Raw genomic sequence first — 18,240 nt, forward strand, 5'->3', positions numbered from 1 at the left:
CAGGTTTGTTCTGCTTATTGCAGTTGACTTCCTACATGGAAGTTAAAGGTCCCTTGGTAGAAAACTGTACAAAAAGAGTATGGTTAATCCTGAGGTTCAGATCCAATTTGTTTCCCTCTTCAATAAGTCAAGTTATAGTTAGAATGATCAGACATTTTTATAGGGTCTTTCATCCCAGAAGATTCCAAAGCACTTTCCAGGCTTCAACTAGGTCACCGACTGTACACAGGGAACACTTCCTCCACCAATGAAATGGAACAATAGTTTAATGAGGCACAATAGTACCAGATATCACCTAAGGATAGGAAGTAATGAATATCTTATTCCAAATGCAGGGGAATTTTAGGGGGTGGAAACTGGGGAGGAATTTAGGTAGGCAGAATGTAATTACCAAGATAGAATTTGGCCAGGACACTGAGTTTAATCTCTCTGCTTGTATCAAAACTCCCAGGAGATCACATTTTATTAGGACTGTAACCCCTGTAGCAGTGGCTGTGATGCTTTGTAATGTTATGCTGGACCATTGGTCCAGTACTGACTGAGAAGAGTGCCACTTACTGAATCCCCAGCACTGCTTCATATAGCACCTAGATATTCTTTTGGGGGGGCTCTCATCCAAGTACTGAGTCAATCCAATCCAGTTTAGTTTTTTGAGATATGACAGGATCACAGCACAAGGTGATAGGGCCACTGGCCAAGTCTCTGTGTGAACTGCAGCTGAATACATAATGGCTGAATGCATATAATTGACTATAACCAGGATCTGGTTAATGTAAAGTGCTTTTAAGGATACCTTAAAATACAAAACATGTGAAACCCATTTACAGACTAATCTTCTCAAGTTGCTTCAGGCAGCACTGCTGTTGACCTTTTACCTTTTTATATTTTAACTCCATTGCCTGATTTTTTTGTTTTTTCTTTAAAATTCAAGGAAATGTGACACTTGTCAAAGATACTAGATTAACAGCACTGGAAACGGTTTTCCTCTGTTTACCTTTAGAACATGTACAGCACAGGCTACTGTAGTGTAAACTCCCACAGGGCTTGTCTACAAGGCGAGTTAGTGTGCAGCAAGCCTGGGTATGAATGTACAGTGCACCAGCCTGCTGTGCAGTAAGTCACCATGTAGACTCTGCTTTCACACACTAAAAATTCCATCGTGCCCTTTGACCTACTGCTGTTTGCAGTACTGCAAGACATCAGAGCACACCGCAGAACTTGTAGTGCCGCGCACTAGATCTGAAGACACGCCTTCTGCACCAAGACTGTTTTACCAATGTGTCTCAAACCACAACTGGCAAGACCATCACTTGGCAAGGAAGGGTACTTAGCCCTCTGTGTGCAGCCATTCCATAGCTCCCATGATGGGATTTTACATAATGTAGGCCAATTGTCCTGATACTCTTAGTGATGTGTGGACACTTATCCACTAAAGACTAGACTGAGAACACTAAATCATTTCACAGTAGCCTCTCAATAGCTGTCAGACGACAGCAGCTTTAGTTAATTGTGCTTACCTGCTTCCAGGTTTGAGCAAGTCACCAGGAGGTAAAAAATTCCCTGTCCTGTTGCTAGACACTTGAAAATTCAGTATTAAATGCCAACTGTTTTCTTTTGAAATGTTCAGTCTTGCAATCTGTGATTTATTTATTTTTTAAATAAATTGGGTTAGGAAGCACATTTCTAATAATAGCATAAAGCATTAAAAGTATCTTACAGTTTGGATCTATACAACTTTATAGTGTTAGTTTTAAGATGCCTTATTGTCTTTACTGTACAAGATACAATTTTTAACTTGGTGACTGAGGAAATGAAAATGGCAAGCACAGCATGTCAGGAGGGACTAGGGGGCAGAGACATAATCTACAATACTGTATTGCAGGTATTTAACATTTGGTTTTCAAGTGGTTTTAAAGGGCCTCTCTTTTTTCTCACAATTAATTGTGAGTACACCTAAGTATCTAATGGTATCCACAAAAAATTACCAGCAGTTGTGTGCCCACAAATTATGAGTTTGAACTTCTTCCTATTAGAATATGTATTTTTCCGTTATTTGAACACCTATAGAGTCCCAAGTATGTGACTAATTTTTTTAGGTCCCAGCTATCAGGCTTCAGGATACAACTTCAATGCATATGAATGGAGGAGTCCTAAGCAAAGAGACAATTTGTCCCCTCCCAGTAGACCACGAAACCACCCTTTTCATGACACGGGACTGAGTGATGATGAATGGGACAGACCAACAGCAAGCGGGTAAGACACATGCAAAGTTGTTGTGTGAGGTTTGCAACTGCAGCAAAATGTCAGTGTTTTTTCTTTAAAAAATGAGCACCGATAAACTTGAATAAAAATACCTTTTTATAACCCAGCTTTTCAGATCCTCCTTTACTATTGAAATGCTGCTCCATGCTGCCTGAGATTTATTAGGGTAGATCAGTGACATTCATGAAAGGCTATGAAGCTGAAAGCCAGGCTTGTAAATAATGTGAGTTTCTGTACATAAAAGGACATAGCATTAGGTGTTAATGTCAAAAAAAGAAAACCCTCAGGTGCTTTTCCCTTGAAAAGCTTCAGATGGTAGAAAAGAAGCTACCCTTCCCCCATAAGGCAATCAAAAAACGCCAAAATCAGGAAAAGAAACAAGAAGTTCTATCTGTTCCTTCATCCCTGGAGTTCAGTTGAAGGACTCACTAATGCCCATTCTTAAATGACATAAACTTCAGAACAGTTTCCCAGGGACGTTGCAGGAAGCTGGCCAGAGGACACACTTTGTGCTTCAGATATATAGGTTCATTAGAGAAGAACTCCCTTCTCTCTCCTCAAAGGAATTTTTTCACTTAGAACTTGAGAAGGACACAAGGAAAGCTTTAGAGTCTTCTCAATTCAGGAAAAGTTTAACAAGATCTAGACACTGATCTTCAACAGATCATAATCCATTTGTCTTTACCTGCAACACTTAGGTCTTCAGGTCTCATGCATAGAGATTACGCCAAAGGTCAGGACATAGGAAAGTTCCAGGCACTACTCTTAAGGCCCTGGAACCATTCCTAGCAGGCGATAATAGAAAGGGAACATACTATCCAAAGAGGTTCAGTCCCTCAGCTAGAGATGGCACGGAGCCCAGATACCAGTAAGATTCTCCCTTTATAATCTAGAATCCAAACGCCTGACCACAGATTCCAACCCTTCATCTTGGGGAGTACACCTGGGCAAAAGAGTACACAGGAAGTGTGGTCAAGATCAGAAAGGCGCCACAGCATCAACTTCCTGTCCCTGACAGCAGGGACGTTGATTCTTTGGGACTTCTAGGATTATCCAAGGACAGAGCATAGTAACACAACACATAAATCCGCAAGGACACATAAGAAACTCAAGTTTATGCAGTGGTATGATGCAAATTCTTTCCTGGTAGTCTCCACCAGGGAAGTCCATACTGAGCATAAAAACAAACTGGCTAAATCAGTAGACAGATAATTTGGAATGACCCCTGAACCAAACGGTAGTCCATCTGAAATCCAGTGATCTAGACCGCCCTTAGGTGGACGTATTTACATCCAATTGAAATGTGTAGCCTTCTTTTCACAAGGAAGGAGAACCAAGAATCACTGGGAGCAGATGAATTAGCAACTGTAGGCATTCCCCTCTCTTCCACTACTAAGAAGTATGATCCAAAGATACAAAAGGAGGAAACAACAGAAATTCTTAAACTCCAAATGGCTGTAGCCCTCAGTCTTAGTGCAACTGTGGCAGAGGTCTCTGTTGCTTCTACCCAGGGACAGGATCTTCCAGTGCCCACTTCTCATCCTAGTCCAGACTACCTGAGCCTCACATTCTGGTTATTGAGTGGCAAGGCCTAAAAAAGAAGGGATACTCATCCAAATAGAGATTCTCATAGCCTCATGCAAGCCTTTCACCTTCCTGGCCTGAGTGAGAGTTTGGACAATGTTCTCCTGTTGGCTCAAGAGAGAGAGGCATGCCAGCTCTTCTGGATTTCTTACAGCAAGGCCTAGATTTGGGGCAGGGTCCTCCCACCCTTTCAATTGATGGCATCTAATCCTTTCCATGAAAATCTCTGCTCTTGGACAATACGAGACATAGTGTATCTTCCATGAAGAAAAGGTAGTTCTCAGTACTTTGGAACCATTCATAACCATAGGTTAACTCATCCTTCCATTCCAAGGATATCATTTTTTTCTTTGTTTTACCTGAAAGCTCAACATCCAGCCGAAAAAGCCGGATGTGAGGAGAGCAGTTAATCTATACCTTAAATAGAGCTGATTAATTTAATAAAACTTCATTCTTATTAGTTTCCTTCCACTTTAAATGCCTATGATGAAAGCATCCCAATCTTCCATTGCTAGGTGGATCGAGATTGCCCCGATACTTAGCCAGAAGGATGCCACATGTGTACTCTAGTATATGTGGACATTTAGGCCCAGATCCTCAAAGATATTTAGGCACTTCGCTCCCATTGATTTCCTCAATTTCAGTGATTGATTGATTGAGAATCTGGGTCTTAATATTCTACATGCCTACATTGAAATAACTGAAGGTTTTGAATTGGTTTCTAATAGGACTTGGAGTTGTTAATAGGTAGATTTCATCCATTCTAACTGAAGCTGTTCCAGACGTGATAAGTGGCATTAAACTATGGAAATAACTTTCTACCAGCCAGGTAGTCAAACATCCAGTCCTGTTGGTGAGGGAATTTTAATTTCTCACAGACAGTTAATTCAGTATTAGTGTTCTGACAAAATGAAAAAGCAAGAGAATGACCCTACTGTGATATGTGAGCAAACAGAAGACCTGGCTTCTTGGACACTGGCTACTGAGATTACTAGCATAAAACATTTAGTAAAGGAATTCCTCCTTCCTTGCTACACTCTTCCCATTGTGGTTAAATTAATGGCTTTGTTTTGCCAAGAGAGACACATTTAGCCTCCATTCAAACTCATCCTTTGTTTCTCAGACCAGACATAATCATGGATTTGATAAATCTACTGTTTGGGGGCTAGTTAAATACCAGGCTGAAAAATCTAATCAGATAGGAATTACGAATTTGGGTAATAAAAAATATCACCTAATTCGTTGAAAATAAACATCATATCTTCCAGCTGTCCTTTAAAAACAAAATCAATAGAACTATACTGCATATAAAAGCCATTTCCTACTTACCAATGTAAAAATCCTCTGAGACATGCAGCACAAATAAAAATAAAGCTATCTGAAGACAGTATCTTAGAAGATGGACTATACTGCTACTGATGGGATTCCTAAATGGAGCACCAGATTCTTCTGAGTGACTTAATTTGGTAAGTAGTAAATAGCTTCCTTCCAGCTTGGGAAAACGCTTGGGCATTATCCCCTCTCTGCCACAGTTCTTAGTCCTTCCCCTGGGTAATACTAAAAGGTACTTTTTTATGCATGTTGCCTACTTTGTATTGTGTAGCGCAGCAGTAGAGAGGAGAGAGAACAGGTGGCAACTGAAAGAAGTGGGTGCATTGGGGGAGAGTCAAGAAACCACTCAGAGCACACTGCAGTGGAAAGACCACGGAGGGACCCAAGGGAGCATGGAGAGAGAGAGGGTGAGAACTAGGAAAAAGAGGTGGAGGAATGGGAAGGGAAAAGAGCAAACCCCAGACTGAGAAATAGTGAGTCAAACCAGAAAAAAGGAGAGGAATGATTGAAATAAAAAGCCGAATAAGAGAGAGAGAAAGCAAAGATAGAAAGTGACAGGAGAGAAATGGAGAGAAAACAGGCAAGATACAGCAAATATTCCAGAGAATGGCATTGAGGCCCAGCAGTATGGGTGCTCAGACCCTGATCCATAGGGCGTGGGCTCAAGTCAAAAAGGTCAGGACTCACAGCGCTAGTAAAATCCTGGACTAGATATAATTACATACAATGTATTAGTAAAATACTGTGTTGGATTTATATGGCTATTTGAAATCAGTGCTAGTAATTAAACATAAGTGCTCAGAATGTTAGAAAAAGCTAATTTCTAAGCTCAAAGACTTCTCTAAAACAGCATTTTAAAATGCCTTTCTGTGTTATCTGGGAGTAGCCTATATCTGTGGTCTGAGCAGATATCCTCACCAGTGCTGAATAATATCTTAAAATAGACATGGGCTCTATTGAAAAACATTGGCAAAGGAGACCCATTTCTTGCTTGAAATGACCAATCACTGTCTGCCTGGGCTGATGGCTGTTGTAGGAGGCAGAGATGCCATGTGTGTGAAGCATGTCAAGCTGTAATGTTTGTGGCATTAAAAGTAGTTATGTTAACAGAGTACTACAGTAACATTATTTTGGCAACAGGCCATTTATCAAGGAAGCCCAGAGATGCCACCACAATGGTGCTTCATTTGTGTGTGCATTTGTGTGCGCTTCTTCTGAGATCCTTGTCCGTCTAGTGTACTGGCCAGCCCTTTTAAAGTGCTGTGCTAGTATTGCTCTGTATTGCATTTCTGCAGTAAATTGGTTGTTTTCATCAGAACTCTCTCTTTCTGGCCCACTCTCCTAGGTGTGATTTTGTTAGCAAAATCTTGCAGGAGAAAGTTGGTAACAAGACTTCAGCATTTTTATGAAACACCAAAGCATAAATCCTCAACCTCAAGAATGACCCTGGTAATGGACTTGAACATGCTGAAGCAATTTGCTGGATTAAGGCCTAAGTCTGTGAAATAGAATTGAAGTCCTGAAAGAGCATTTATATCCAGCAGGCTGTGGTGTGTGTACAGCAATTGCAGCAGTTGTTCTGAGGGAGGCAGAGATGGGGTTAAACTGATTGATAAATGTGGCATAGCATGAAAGAGACAGCTGAAAGTGTCAAAATTCCTTCTTGGGCTAGATAAGTTTGCAAGACAGTATTTAAAGATATGACGACCCTTTTTATATACCACAAGGAAAATTTGTGGGTGCAAAAGCCTAATTACAATATTTCATGGCACTGGTCGGCTACAAACCTGATGCCTGGTTCACTACATTTCATAAAGAAGTTCCAGTTATTACAGGAGGAAATTTACATTAAATTGTTCTTAGAATCCACTTCTCATTCTCCTTATAAAACATTGCTCGCAATCCCACCCTCCTACAACCAGTCAGTGGCTAGTAATTGCTACTGTATGGGAGACTGGCTTACACCTATTCTTTGCATCCTACCTACTTGCTCACCTTCTTATTGTAATGCTTCCCCTTTTTGATCTAAACAGCTAGTCAGAGTTCAGGCCCTGGAGATGTTCCAGTTGGAAGCAGAAATGGATGGAGTTCAGTATTATCTTTGATGCAGTTGTCTTGTTTATTTACAAGGAATGTACAAAGTCCTGCATTTCTGACTGCAGGAGGAACCAAGAACAAAAGGAGCAGTTTCTTAACTGACAGCCCCAAGCCTCTTTAGCCAACACCAGACCCAAAAGCAGGCTCTAGCTTTTCCCAGGTTTATGCTGTGCTGACAGGCTCCTACTTGGCTTCCTTGCTTTTTTTTGCCTCTGCTGCTCTTTCTCTACTGTGTGTTCTCCCTTTCCTTGTAGAGTATGTCTAAATGGCACAGTAAGCTTGGGCTCTGATTCCAGTTTTAGCCCAAGCTCCCCTTCTGTCCATCTACAAATCAGTCTGCTAAGATCACCAAGCATTCAGGACCCCAGGTCTTGGGTTCTGACCCGTCCCGCCTTCAGCAGGTTCCAAGTCCCACTGTGACTCAGGTCTAAGCTCTGTCATTTTGCAATGTGGACATAACTTAAGCCAGAGACCCAAGTCTGAAGGTCTGGGTAATGCAGTATGGATGTGTAGCACAGCTGTGAAATCTGGGTCTAGCAATTTAAAGTCCAAGTTTACAGTGCAGTGCGGATGCTCAAGCATGGGCTTGGAAACGCCAAGTCCACGAGCCTGGGTCTCATAGACCCAGGTGCACACTGCAGTGTAGATGTATCTCTCTCTTTCCCCCCACCCCTCCTCCTCCCACACACTCACAAAATGTGCTCAGCAAAAGCCCTCCATCTCAGTCCAAATTCCTGGGCAGATTCATAACCTCCTTTTTGCATTACGTGTGGGGGCTTCTGTTCCTGACAGTTATGTTAATTGAAGGGTGCATTCACCTGCAGTCTCAGAGATTTCTGATCCAAGCAGTCACCACTACCTCTCAGCATAACACTAACATTCTGTTGTAGCTGCTGTGTGTGACAAGACACTGGGATGACTGAATCCTTTCAAAATGAAACCTGTATGCTGTTTATACGTTTGACTGAACTTCTCTTTGCGATTCCAGCTTTTCAGGTGCCCACGACAATGCTGAGACTGATCAGGAGGAAAACTTCTGGTCTCAGGCACTGGAGGATTTAGAGACCTGTGGCCAGTCAGGAATTCTGAGGGAACTGGAGGTAGCTCAATCTTTCTAATAAATAGAGATCTAACATTTTTGTTCATCTTACATTCATTTTCTGGGGTTTTTTTTAAGTTTGCATTAATCACACAAATTCATTTAAAAGCTTTAACCCCTTTCCACAGGACAAGGCTGACAGGCGTCTATATTTGAGAAACATGACTCTCTTGGTACCTACCCTTTATGTTTATATTTTTGCTTGTGCAGCTGCCTCCTCTGCCCCCAAATAAAGCTATTTTCTGTTATATGATGCAGTTGAAAGTAGATAAACATTATGATCACCCGAAAGCTTCCTGTCTTGTAGCTTCTGCTGTGCGCTCTGCTAACACATGCAGCATTTTGTGCAGAATTTTTAAGTGGCCAGAATTTTCCAGCAGCAGTGCATCCCTCTCCCTTAGAGCCGCTTGATGAAGTTTTCCTTGGCATGTTATAATTTGTCTCTGGAATATAACTTACTTTGATTAAGATGAACATAAAAGAAAAACGTCATCTAAAATGTTTTTAACAGGAATCTATAACCTGGTGAACAAAGATAACAGCACAAGAAATGTTCACACTAAAGGAAACTTATTGTATACAACAAATTATCACATTGCACCCTGAAATTAATTGCAAATCTGAATTCCATATTAACTTTGTATCATGTGATTTTGGGGAAGGGAAGATGAAACAATAACTATGCATTTTTAATACATTTTCTGTTAGTTCTTTAATCAGAACAATTAAGAATATACTGACAGTTTTAAAGCTGTGGAATGGAAAATCCTAAAAATATTTTCTTTTATGTTCTATTCAATTTCCTGAGCTCCAAAACTGGCAGAATCTCATTTTCACTTTTGTGTCACATAAAGTCCCTTAGCAACCACAAGGAATGTGAATGGCATAACTGGGTGGAACTTTTGCAGTTCTAACTGATTGTATATCCTTAGATTTATGGCTTCCATATTGCATGTACGGTTACTTTAATGTAATTCTGAAATACTTGTAATTGCAAGACAGAGAAATTAAGAGAAAAGTTAATGTCAATTTAGTTTAATTCGGTGGTTATCTATGGCATAGTACCACAGACTTCTCTTGCAATTTTCATTATTCAGAGCACAGTTAAAAGGGTATGGAAATAGATAACAGGAATGGATATTTCAACAAATTGATGTTCCTATAGGTTTTACTATCAATTTATGGGTTTAAAAATTAAAAACCCAAACTGTAGTTGAGTACTTTACTGCTATCACTATATTTAATTGTATGGCCAGCAAAACTCTGAACAGACATCTGTCCACATAACATTAGAGAAGTAGGATTCCCTTTTGATGACAGGGTGTCTTTTTGCATTAGAAGGCTAAGCTGGGCTGTGCCTCTGTTTTTAAAGTACTGTCATACCTTCTTTCTTGGTTAGGACTCTCTTCTTCCTCATTTTAAGGTCTTCAGCCAAACAACAAAGAGAAATAGTTTATCAAGTCCTCTTCCTGCTGCTCTTTCACAAGGATGCATCATAAGTCATCCTTAATGTGATAGAAGTTTTTACAACCACAGTATTATCACCTAATTAAGTAAATGCTCAGGGACATGCCCAGAAATTTAACTTTGATCCCTTTCGGAAGGGCACTTTTTGTGCCCGTCCCCAGAAGAGCTCAGTGTTCCTTCCTTTTGCACCGTAACCCTGGCAGGAGCTCGTTCTTCCCACCCCAGGCCCCCACTCCCATGGCTGGAAGAGTTCTATGCCCTTGATGATTATTAGTGGGGCCTGTGCCCCTACTTGCCGCACCCCTGGCAATGCTGGTGCTGACAGGAACACAGCACAAAATCCATCACCAGAGCCAGTGGTTCTGCCCAAAAACTTATCTGATTTTCTCCACTTCCCATATTTGGGGTGGGCTATCTGCATCCTCTACCCCCTTCCCCCCCACACCCCTCCCGGCCTGAGTTGTGACCTTTCTGCTTCTCCTTCCCGAATCCAGCAGTATTACAGGGAAACTAAAAGGAGACTCATTGAATTTCCTGCCCTGACAACCCATTTCCACAGTGCCTGCAGAAAGTAAAACTGTGTATTTCAGGGCATCCGATTAGATTTTTACATTCCACAACACAAAGGACACAATTCCTTTTCTATATCAATATCTGTTGATATCAAGCTATTTCAACCTAGGGATGAAGTGGGAGTTTTGCTGTTGACTTCAGTGGATCTAGGTTTTCACCCTTTGTATCCACAGCAATATTACCAATGAGGTTAGTGTTACTGCAACAGTGAAACTGACCACAGGAGATAGAGCTTTTGTATCTCTTCATATATGCCTATGGCACTTCAGAAGTTACTGCTACAGCTTACTGCTACTGCTACATGATTATTATATTCAGTTTCTTCTCAAGTAGCTATTCTAAAGGATCTGTTGTTCTGTGGCAGTATCTAGTCCCCGTCAAAGGCAGGGCTGATTCTAGTGCTGCCTCCACACTTTGCTGGTTCACGTATTTTCCCTTGAAATCTGCAAATGTCACTATAGTAAATGCCTTCATTTGTTCAAGTTCTAGGGAAAGCTACTGTTCCAGAATTTGTTTACTTATGCTGAAAATATTTTAAAAATAAAATTAAAGCCAGTTGTACTGTTCAGTCTTCAGGGTGTTTGGCATCATAAAAATAGCGCTTTTAATGCTTTCTTTGGCATTTTGGTTGAAAATGTCACCTGAAAACCTTTTGCTCACCATTAGCTTTTTTTTTAGTGACTTACAACCAATTTGTAGGTCTATTCTCCAGCCTTTTGCTGTGCCCTGAAGTGATTGTGTTTTGACAAGAGAATAAAGAATAGTACCTAATATTATGAAGTAACCCTTTCTTTAATCCAAGTTATAAATTAAAAAAAGTAAACCTGTTTGTCAATGCTGTAGGCAACAATTATGTCAGGAAGTACACTGAGCTTGAATCATGAAAACCCACAGCCTCGCAGCCAGCTGGGAAGACAAGCCAGTTTCCAGGAAAGAAGCAATGTGAGGCCACATTACAGCCAGGCTATCCGCAGTAACACGCTGCCATCTGACGTGGGGAGAAAGTCTGTGGTTCTGAGAAAAATTAAACAAGAAATGAAAGAAATCATGTCACCAACACCCGTTGAATTACACAAGGTCTGTAATTTTTCTTTTAGCAGCAATCCTTGTTTAGGAATAACACATGCAGCATAGGAAATCTAATTATGTGGTGAAATATTAAGTACTTTTCATAATGATCTCAAACAGAGGCTTGGGGCTGTGTATATTAATTCTTGCAAACACTAATGATGGGGGGAACAAAATGACTAAGATGTATCATCATCTGCTGTTTTCTTTTAAAGCATATCCTCAGTGGAGACTGCTCTTTTCCGAGAAGGATCTGCTAGTTATTTGAATTGGAAACCGTAATAATTCAGCTTTACACAGTGTACTTGTTAAGACAAAGTTTAATTTGCAGTAAATATATTTCTTTGGAAAACTGCACAATGGCTTGTGGCTCTGTAGGTGAGTGTGGTACACACACACTGAGATCCCTTTTCTCTGAGAGGGACAAAATAATCTTCAATCTAGGAAATGTGATTTATATAAAACAGGTCAGCTTTTCATTTCCCAAGAACAGGCATTCATAGGCATGCCCTATGGGAGAAAGGTGAATGTGCAACCAAAGGAAGTCTTAGGTAAAGCTGTGCAAAATATTCATAATAAACTTCATGCCTGTTCTGTTGATCCTTAAGTATGATGTGTCTGTGAACTGCAACCAGTGTTTCCAGCAATTTATGAAACACTGGTGGGAATCCAGTGATTCTCCTGCATCCTCCTTCCCCATCAACTTCTGGGATCCTTCCTTCCCTCAGGAGACATATGAGGTAAGGAGGGAGGCATCTTACTTGAGGGAAGGAGCCAGCTTATGAAGGAATTTTTCATGAGATGTTAAAAGTCAGACTCAAACTTCAGAGTGAATTTGCATGTGTTGATTTGCATCTAATCTCTGCATACAATTCTGTAGGGTTCAATTCCTGTACTGAACCTTCATGTCTCACACAGTCCTAGCATGTACCAAATTAAATATTCCCAGATAGCAGCTGACAGTTGATCTGTTAAACTGGAAGATGAGTTAATTGCCACTGTAATCAATCAGTGGAATCAATTAGCTTAATACAGGCTCATTCCAGAAATAATTTGATTCCCAGTTTGATCTGAAATGATTGGTGGGCTTGTAAAAAGCACAGTCTTTAAATAAGAATTTTCCTCTCCGTCCAGTTAATGTGAGACAGAGAATAAAGCTACGTTAATGTGGTCTTTAAGGTGTTTTCCAATCAAGCAGAAAGGCTGTTATCTTCTGTTGGGAAAAAAACCTCCCTTTCAGGTTGTTGATAAAACAAGCTTTGTTGAGAAGGAAGAGTCACATTTCTGCTACTGGGTGTTCTATTCTATCTGCTATTCTCCAAGTCCAGGGCTGTAAAATCCCTGTCCTTCAACCTTCTCTCACGTTACTTGCTCTTTTTTCTTTTATTATTTTTGCCATAACCCTTAGTTTCACTTGTTCTGTCGCCTTTCAGAAAATGTCTTTTTCCATTGAAATAAATTGTTTAGTTTCCTACTACTAACTACTCTTCTGTCACTGTTTCCTCATTCCACCCTCCCTCAAAACCTACAAGTCAATCCCCCTCCTAAAATTTGTATCCTTTTCTTTTTTGTAAAAACTTCTAAGGACTGGAACCTGCAACCTGGTCCACCCAAGTGGTCCTGTGCAGAGCCCCACTAAAGTCAGAGGGGTCCACCCAAAGCCTTAAGTCTTTGCATCATGTGCTGTCCTTTATTATTTTGTCATACTTGTCTTTGTAATTCATAATTTTCTCAATTCTCTTACTCGGATTTCATGTATTTCATCTTATGTAGCAATTAACCTGCTGATTTCTCTTTCTCCCTTGATTGTTCCCAGAAGTTCAGTGATCATAGGTAGTGATCATTTTCTATTTCTAGCATATTTTTCGCTCAATGGCATAAACATTTTCATCCACGGGGGGAGCAGAGGGGAAAGGAACACCCAATGGTGGGAATGGGGCATACTGTCAAAATTGTTGGATTCCAACACAAAATATCTGGAAAAAAGAAGTTTGATAGGAATCCTCTGTAGCAACAGGGGTTTTTGTGGGAAATACTTGCTGCTGTTTGTGGCACTACCAGCCAGTTTAAAAAAAGAGAGGTCATTTATATTTTTAATGATAAAATCCTTTAGCCCAAGGACTTGCTATAAAGTGCCATGAGGTAGCAAAAGGAAAAAGGCAGCCAGTAATTATAACAAGTGATTATTTTAAAATTTGAGATATTCTATGTTTTGGCTCCAAGTTCTGCATTGCAACGGAAGATACAAATTCCCCAGTGAGAAATTTCTCTCTTTTGGGCTTGAAAAATGTGGTTCGTAAAACACCAGACCCTGTTTTTCCTAAAGATACATGCAGAGTATTGTGTGCTTAGGTAGGAAAATTACGCTTATCGTGGATTGATTAATATATATGTCAGGAATAGTGAATTTAAATAGAAGAATTATAGGAATGATTCTCTACACAGAACCTGACTTTCATTTATTACATTTAGTGACTTTGCTATGCAGCAGTACAACAAAATGTTACTAGAAAAAAAATCCTTTGTTATATTCAGAACAGTTTTGCTTATGTTTTGTTGGGAGTTTGAGAAAAGCTCTACTTTTCTTCCAGTGTACTTAAGAATAGGGGAAGGAGGGAGGGAGAGAAAGATCAGCCCTGCACTAAGCTGTACTTATTAAGTGTTCAATGGAAAAACATTGAAACAGAAAATAGAACAATATTTGCTTTGTGTGTTGCATAAGGCTGTATCTGGCATTTTTCAAGTCAAAGTAAACAAGATTTGTAGTCTCCATGATGGTTCATTTCCTTCAACAAAAGGAACTGAAGCTGATCCAGGATTTAGCATGCAAAGTAATTAGTTTGTTTCCTCTTTACCTTTCAACCATGCTAGTTATGGGTTGATGCCCTACTATGGGAAGGTGCAAAAAGGTGGTTCTTGTAGTTTGAGCTGAACAAGTGGTGACAGAGAAAAGTCTTCTAAGTATTCTGCACCTAGGATCTTGCCTCTGAAAATGGGGTCTAACCACTGCAGGCTAGAGTCTGACCTGGGCCAATTGAGTTAGATATGGTTCCACATGAACACTTTCTTTCAGAAAATTGTAATTGGATAGGCAGTCTTTGAGGGAGCTTAGAGACCGCCCATTGTCTCTGATCCATCAAGGCACCTAGCATGTACCTAACTTAAGCACAAGAGTATTTGTATGGATTTTAATGGGACTACTCACATTCTAAGTACCTGGCTGAATCAGAGCCATAAAGGGCCATGTCTGTCTACCTTGCTGAATCAGGGCTTTGTGACAGCTATGGAAGGGTGCTAATTTTGATTTAAAGTTGGTTGTTTCAGAAAACGTACACAGGGCTTTAAATTGTAACAGATTTGTGCTGTTATTATTATTTGAAGAAGAAACATCCTCTTATGTGCTTCATTGAAGAGTGTTTTGCATATCTCCTTTGGTATCTCTCTCCTTTGGGCGTCTTACAAATGAAGAGCAGGTGACTTCAATTTAAGTGGAGTGTGACAGGGCCAGCCCTGACAGCTATAGGAGGGTGCTACTATTTGAGTCCGGGGGGGGGGACAAGCCCGCCCACCCACCACTAAAGGCCCCTCCCTCAGCCTAAGGGGAGGAGCCACCGGATCCAGGACTCAACTGATTATGGGGGACAACAAATGAGAAAACAGGAGGGGGCATGAGGGTCAAACAGAAGGAACCAGAAGGGGACACCAAGCAGAGAGCCCCGGACAGCGCCCACTGCTCCCGGAAGGTGTCAAGGGAGCCGGCGCACGCTGCCCAGAGGAACTTTGCCCGGATGCGTGAGTGCACAAGGGAACGGAAGTAGGCCCCACAGTTGCAGGGTGCTCCCCCAGCCAACCTTCTCTCCCTGGTGTTATAGATGGCCACTTTGGCCAGGGCCAGGAGGAGGTTGACGAGGAGGTCCCGCAACATTGTGGGGCCACATGTATATAAGGCCCAAGTTCCATAGAGCTCTATTCCCTGGGTAATCCAGCTGGGGCTAACTCAAGGCAATTGGGCCACCTGGGGCCTATCAAAGAAACTGCCCCAGCAGTTAAAAGCCTCCATTTCAGGCAGGCCGGGGAGCTGAAAAGGGAGTTGCCTGCCGCAGCCGAGGAAGCAGAGCACAGCAGAGTAGAGCAGAGCTGCCCTGCTGCAGCTGCAGAGCTTGGGACTATCGCCCGTTGCTGCCACCATACCAGAGACTGAGAGGTTCCAGCCGGGGAAGGCAGAACAAGCCTTCACACCCGGTACCAGGGAGCGGGCCACAAGCAGTGGGGCCACGGACAGGCGACCCAGGGAAGGTAGTCAGTCTCAGCGACTAAACAGCGTGAGACCACTCCTCGGGGCTCGGGGTAGAGGGCGGCACCACTGGCGGTGTGGTCGGAAAAGCGCAGGACCCACAGGGCAGAATAGGCCCACCCCACCACAGCTTATAGGTAGAGCCCTATCAAATTCATGGTCCATTTTGGTCAACTTCATGGTCCTGGAGTTTTAAAATTAGTCAACTTCAGATTTTCAGATGTTTACATCTGAAATTTCATGGTGGGCTCTGAAGGCAGCAGCTGTGAAGCATCCTGCAGCTGGCAGAGGTTCTCGGAGGTGGGTCTGATCTCCCCTCAAGAGTAGCCATACAGGGGAAGAGGCAGTCCTTTTCCTCCCCAGCCAGGCGGGGACTAGCCCTGCCCCTTCCCCTCCCATAGCTAGATTTCATGGAGGAGGTCTGATTTCACAGTCCATGAGGCATTTTTCAGAGCCATGAATTTGGTAGGGCCCTCCATACATAGATCAGGACTCGCACCTTAACTTCAGTCCAAAACAGAATAAGCAGATAGAGGTTTCATGCATTGGATTTGCAATTTTGTGATGGTAATGGTGCTAATAGAACTGGCCTCTTAGTCAATTCACTTGTAAAAGAACAAAAATATATACAGTATTGCACTGATGAAAAAGCCTGCTGCTATCACATGTGCAAAAAAACCCAACCATCCAGTTATGATGCAGATGGAGAAGGAACAGAAAGTGGAGTAGATAAAACTATTCAGACTGGAAGCTCAAATGGTAGGACTACAAATATAGCTTTATGAGTGGGTTATTTAACTAAATAGCTTGCTCTTCCCAGTGGTGATTCCCATCAGTAAGTTAATATAAAACTGAATGGTTGACTTATTTGATACTGCAGACTTTGTAGTAAGCTGACAGGCATTTGTTTAATTATACTGCTTAGCCATACATATGTGGTCTTGTCACTGTTAAGTCAAGAAAAAGAAAACACCAGGTTAAGAATTATTATTTAATATTTATATTGCGGCAGTGCCTACGGGCCAGCCAAGTCAGGGCCTCTCCCTGCAAAGTTCTGAATAAGGTCACTATCCTCAGCTTGTGATGGTGGAAAAAAAGATCACGGTAGTAAAATAAGTCTTAATATAAATCTCATTACCAATTCTTATACACATCTACATTGTGTTACTGGTTTCATGCAATTAGGTTCTGTTAAACAATTGATTAAAATTAAATGAGAATACAACATCAGAATCTAAATACTGTCAGCCCAACTCTTTTAAAATGTTTGTCTTAGATGGTAAATAAATAACTCAATTAAGCTGGATAATGTATTGCTACATCAGCACCCAAGCATAATTAATCCCTTAATTGATTTGATCGACTAGGTAAGCATGTGGCTTCGTTTTTCGATAAACCACAGGGGACTCTTTTTAAAAAGTTTCACACACTACTCTGTTCTCATCCCTTTGATAGCAAAAGAATTCAAACACTCAGATAATTTTTCAACTTTCTCATTCACAATAGTCATCTGCCTAAAATTGCAAGAAGGTTGAGAAATTTGAATGGCTATAGCATCGAGAACAGATTGAATCAAACTTCAAATCCAAACATTTTCCCAGAGCTCAGGGGAAAAAAGTAGAAACAGATGTTTCTTTAAAGACTTCGTATTTTTCTACTTAAAATTTGTGAATATTGTTTCCATCTCAGATTTTATGTTTTTCTGATCTACTGATGCAGTTTTAAAAGTCTAACAAATCTTTCACCTTTCAGATTTTGGTATCAAGGTCAAAACTTCCAAACAGTTATGATCAAAATGATTCCCTTAAACAATACAAAATAGATTAGGTCATATATTCATTATCTACATTAGTGCACTTTTCAAATAAGCCATTTTAGTGACAAGTCAGAAGTAAGCTACAACAGAGCTACCTGGCTGAAAGGGCTTTGCCCACATTGAATCCTAAGTACAAAACAAATGATTTCTGATAGCAGATCTTTTCTGGGGTTTCCCAGATTTTCCCAATTATATCTTGGGGAAAAAAAATCCTATAGCCTGAACATAAAAGAAAGCTACCTTTCAACAACTTAATGGCCATTAAGTCGATAGTAATAATATCGCCACTTTCTTCTTTAGAGAAACATATTTCTGTTCACTCTTATTTTAACAGAAGCTTGCAAAATAGAGGAAAGTATATAAAGATGTTGCCACAGCAAGAACCAGCCATCAGTGCAAAGAAGCAAATCCCTTTTATTCTGTAGATCCTGAGGTCACTAGAGAAGGAAGATGGAGTCAGCAAAAGCCTGCAGCATGAAAGAATCTCTCTCATAGCAACAGGATCCCTGCCATTGCCAGAGAGGGAGCCAAAGTCTCAAGGCAACTTGTAATACAGAAGAATGAATCCTTATAGTCAAAACTCCTGTTACTGATACTAGACTAAAATTTGAGTGCAGCGTTGCACTACAGCTCTTGATGGCTTTGTAT

At 41.0% G+C, this 18,240-nt stretch overlaps 1 protein-coding gene across 4 annotated transcripts in view; it reads left to right on the forward strand.

Moving 5' to 3' along the window:
• GRIP1 (glutamate receptor interacting protein 1) overlaps nt 1–18,240 on the forward strand; it is a 482,567-nt gene that overhangs the window by 451,314 nt on the left and 13,013 nt on the right. For all 4 annotated transcript variants that reach the window (XM_067564076.1, XM_067564078.1, XM_067564077.1 and 1 more), the window contains exons 19-21: nt 2,097–2,253; nt 8,264–8,375; nt 11,258–11,491. In XM_067564076.1, the coding sequence (XP_067420177.1) occupies nt 2,097–2,253; nt 8,264–8,375; nt 11,258–11,491 (503 nt within the window). The remainder of the gene's footprint in view (nt 1–2,096; nt 2,254–8,263; nt 8,376–11,257; nt 11,492–18,240) is intronic.

The sequence above is a fragment of the Emydura macquarii genome, unplaced genomic scaffold (genome assembly GCF_026122565.2).
Source record: "Emydura macquarii macquarii isolate MOO-44397 ecotype Brisbane River unplaced genomic scaffold, CSIRO-AGI_Emac_v2 contig_2636, whole genome shotgun sequence".
Lineage (NCBI taxonomy): Eukaryota > Metazoa > Chordata > Testudines > Chelidae > Emydura > Emydura macquarii.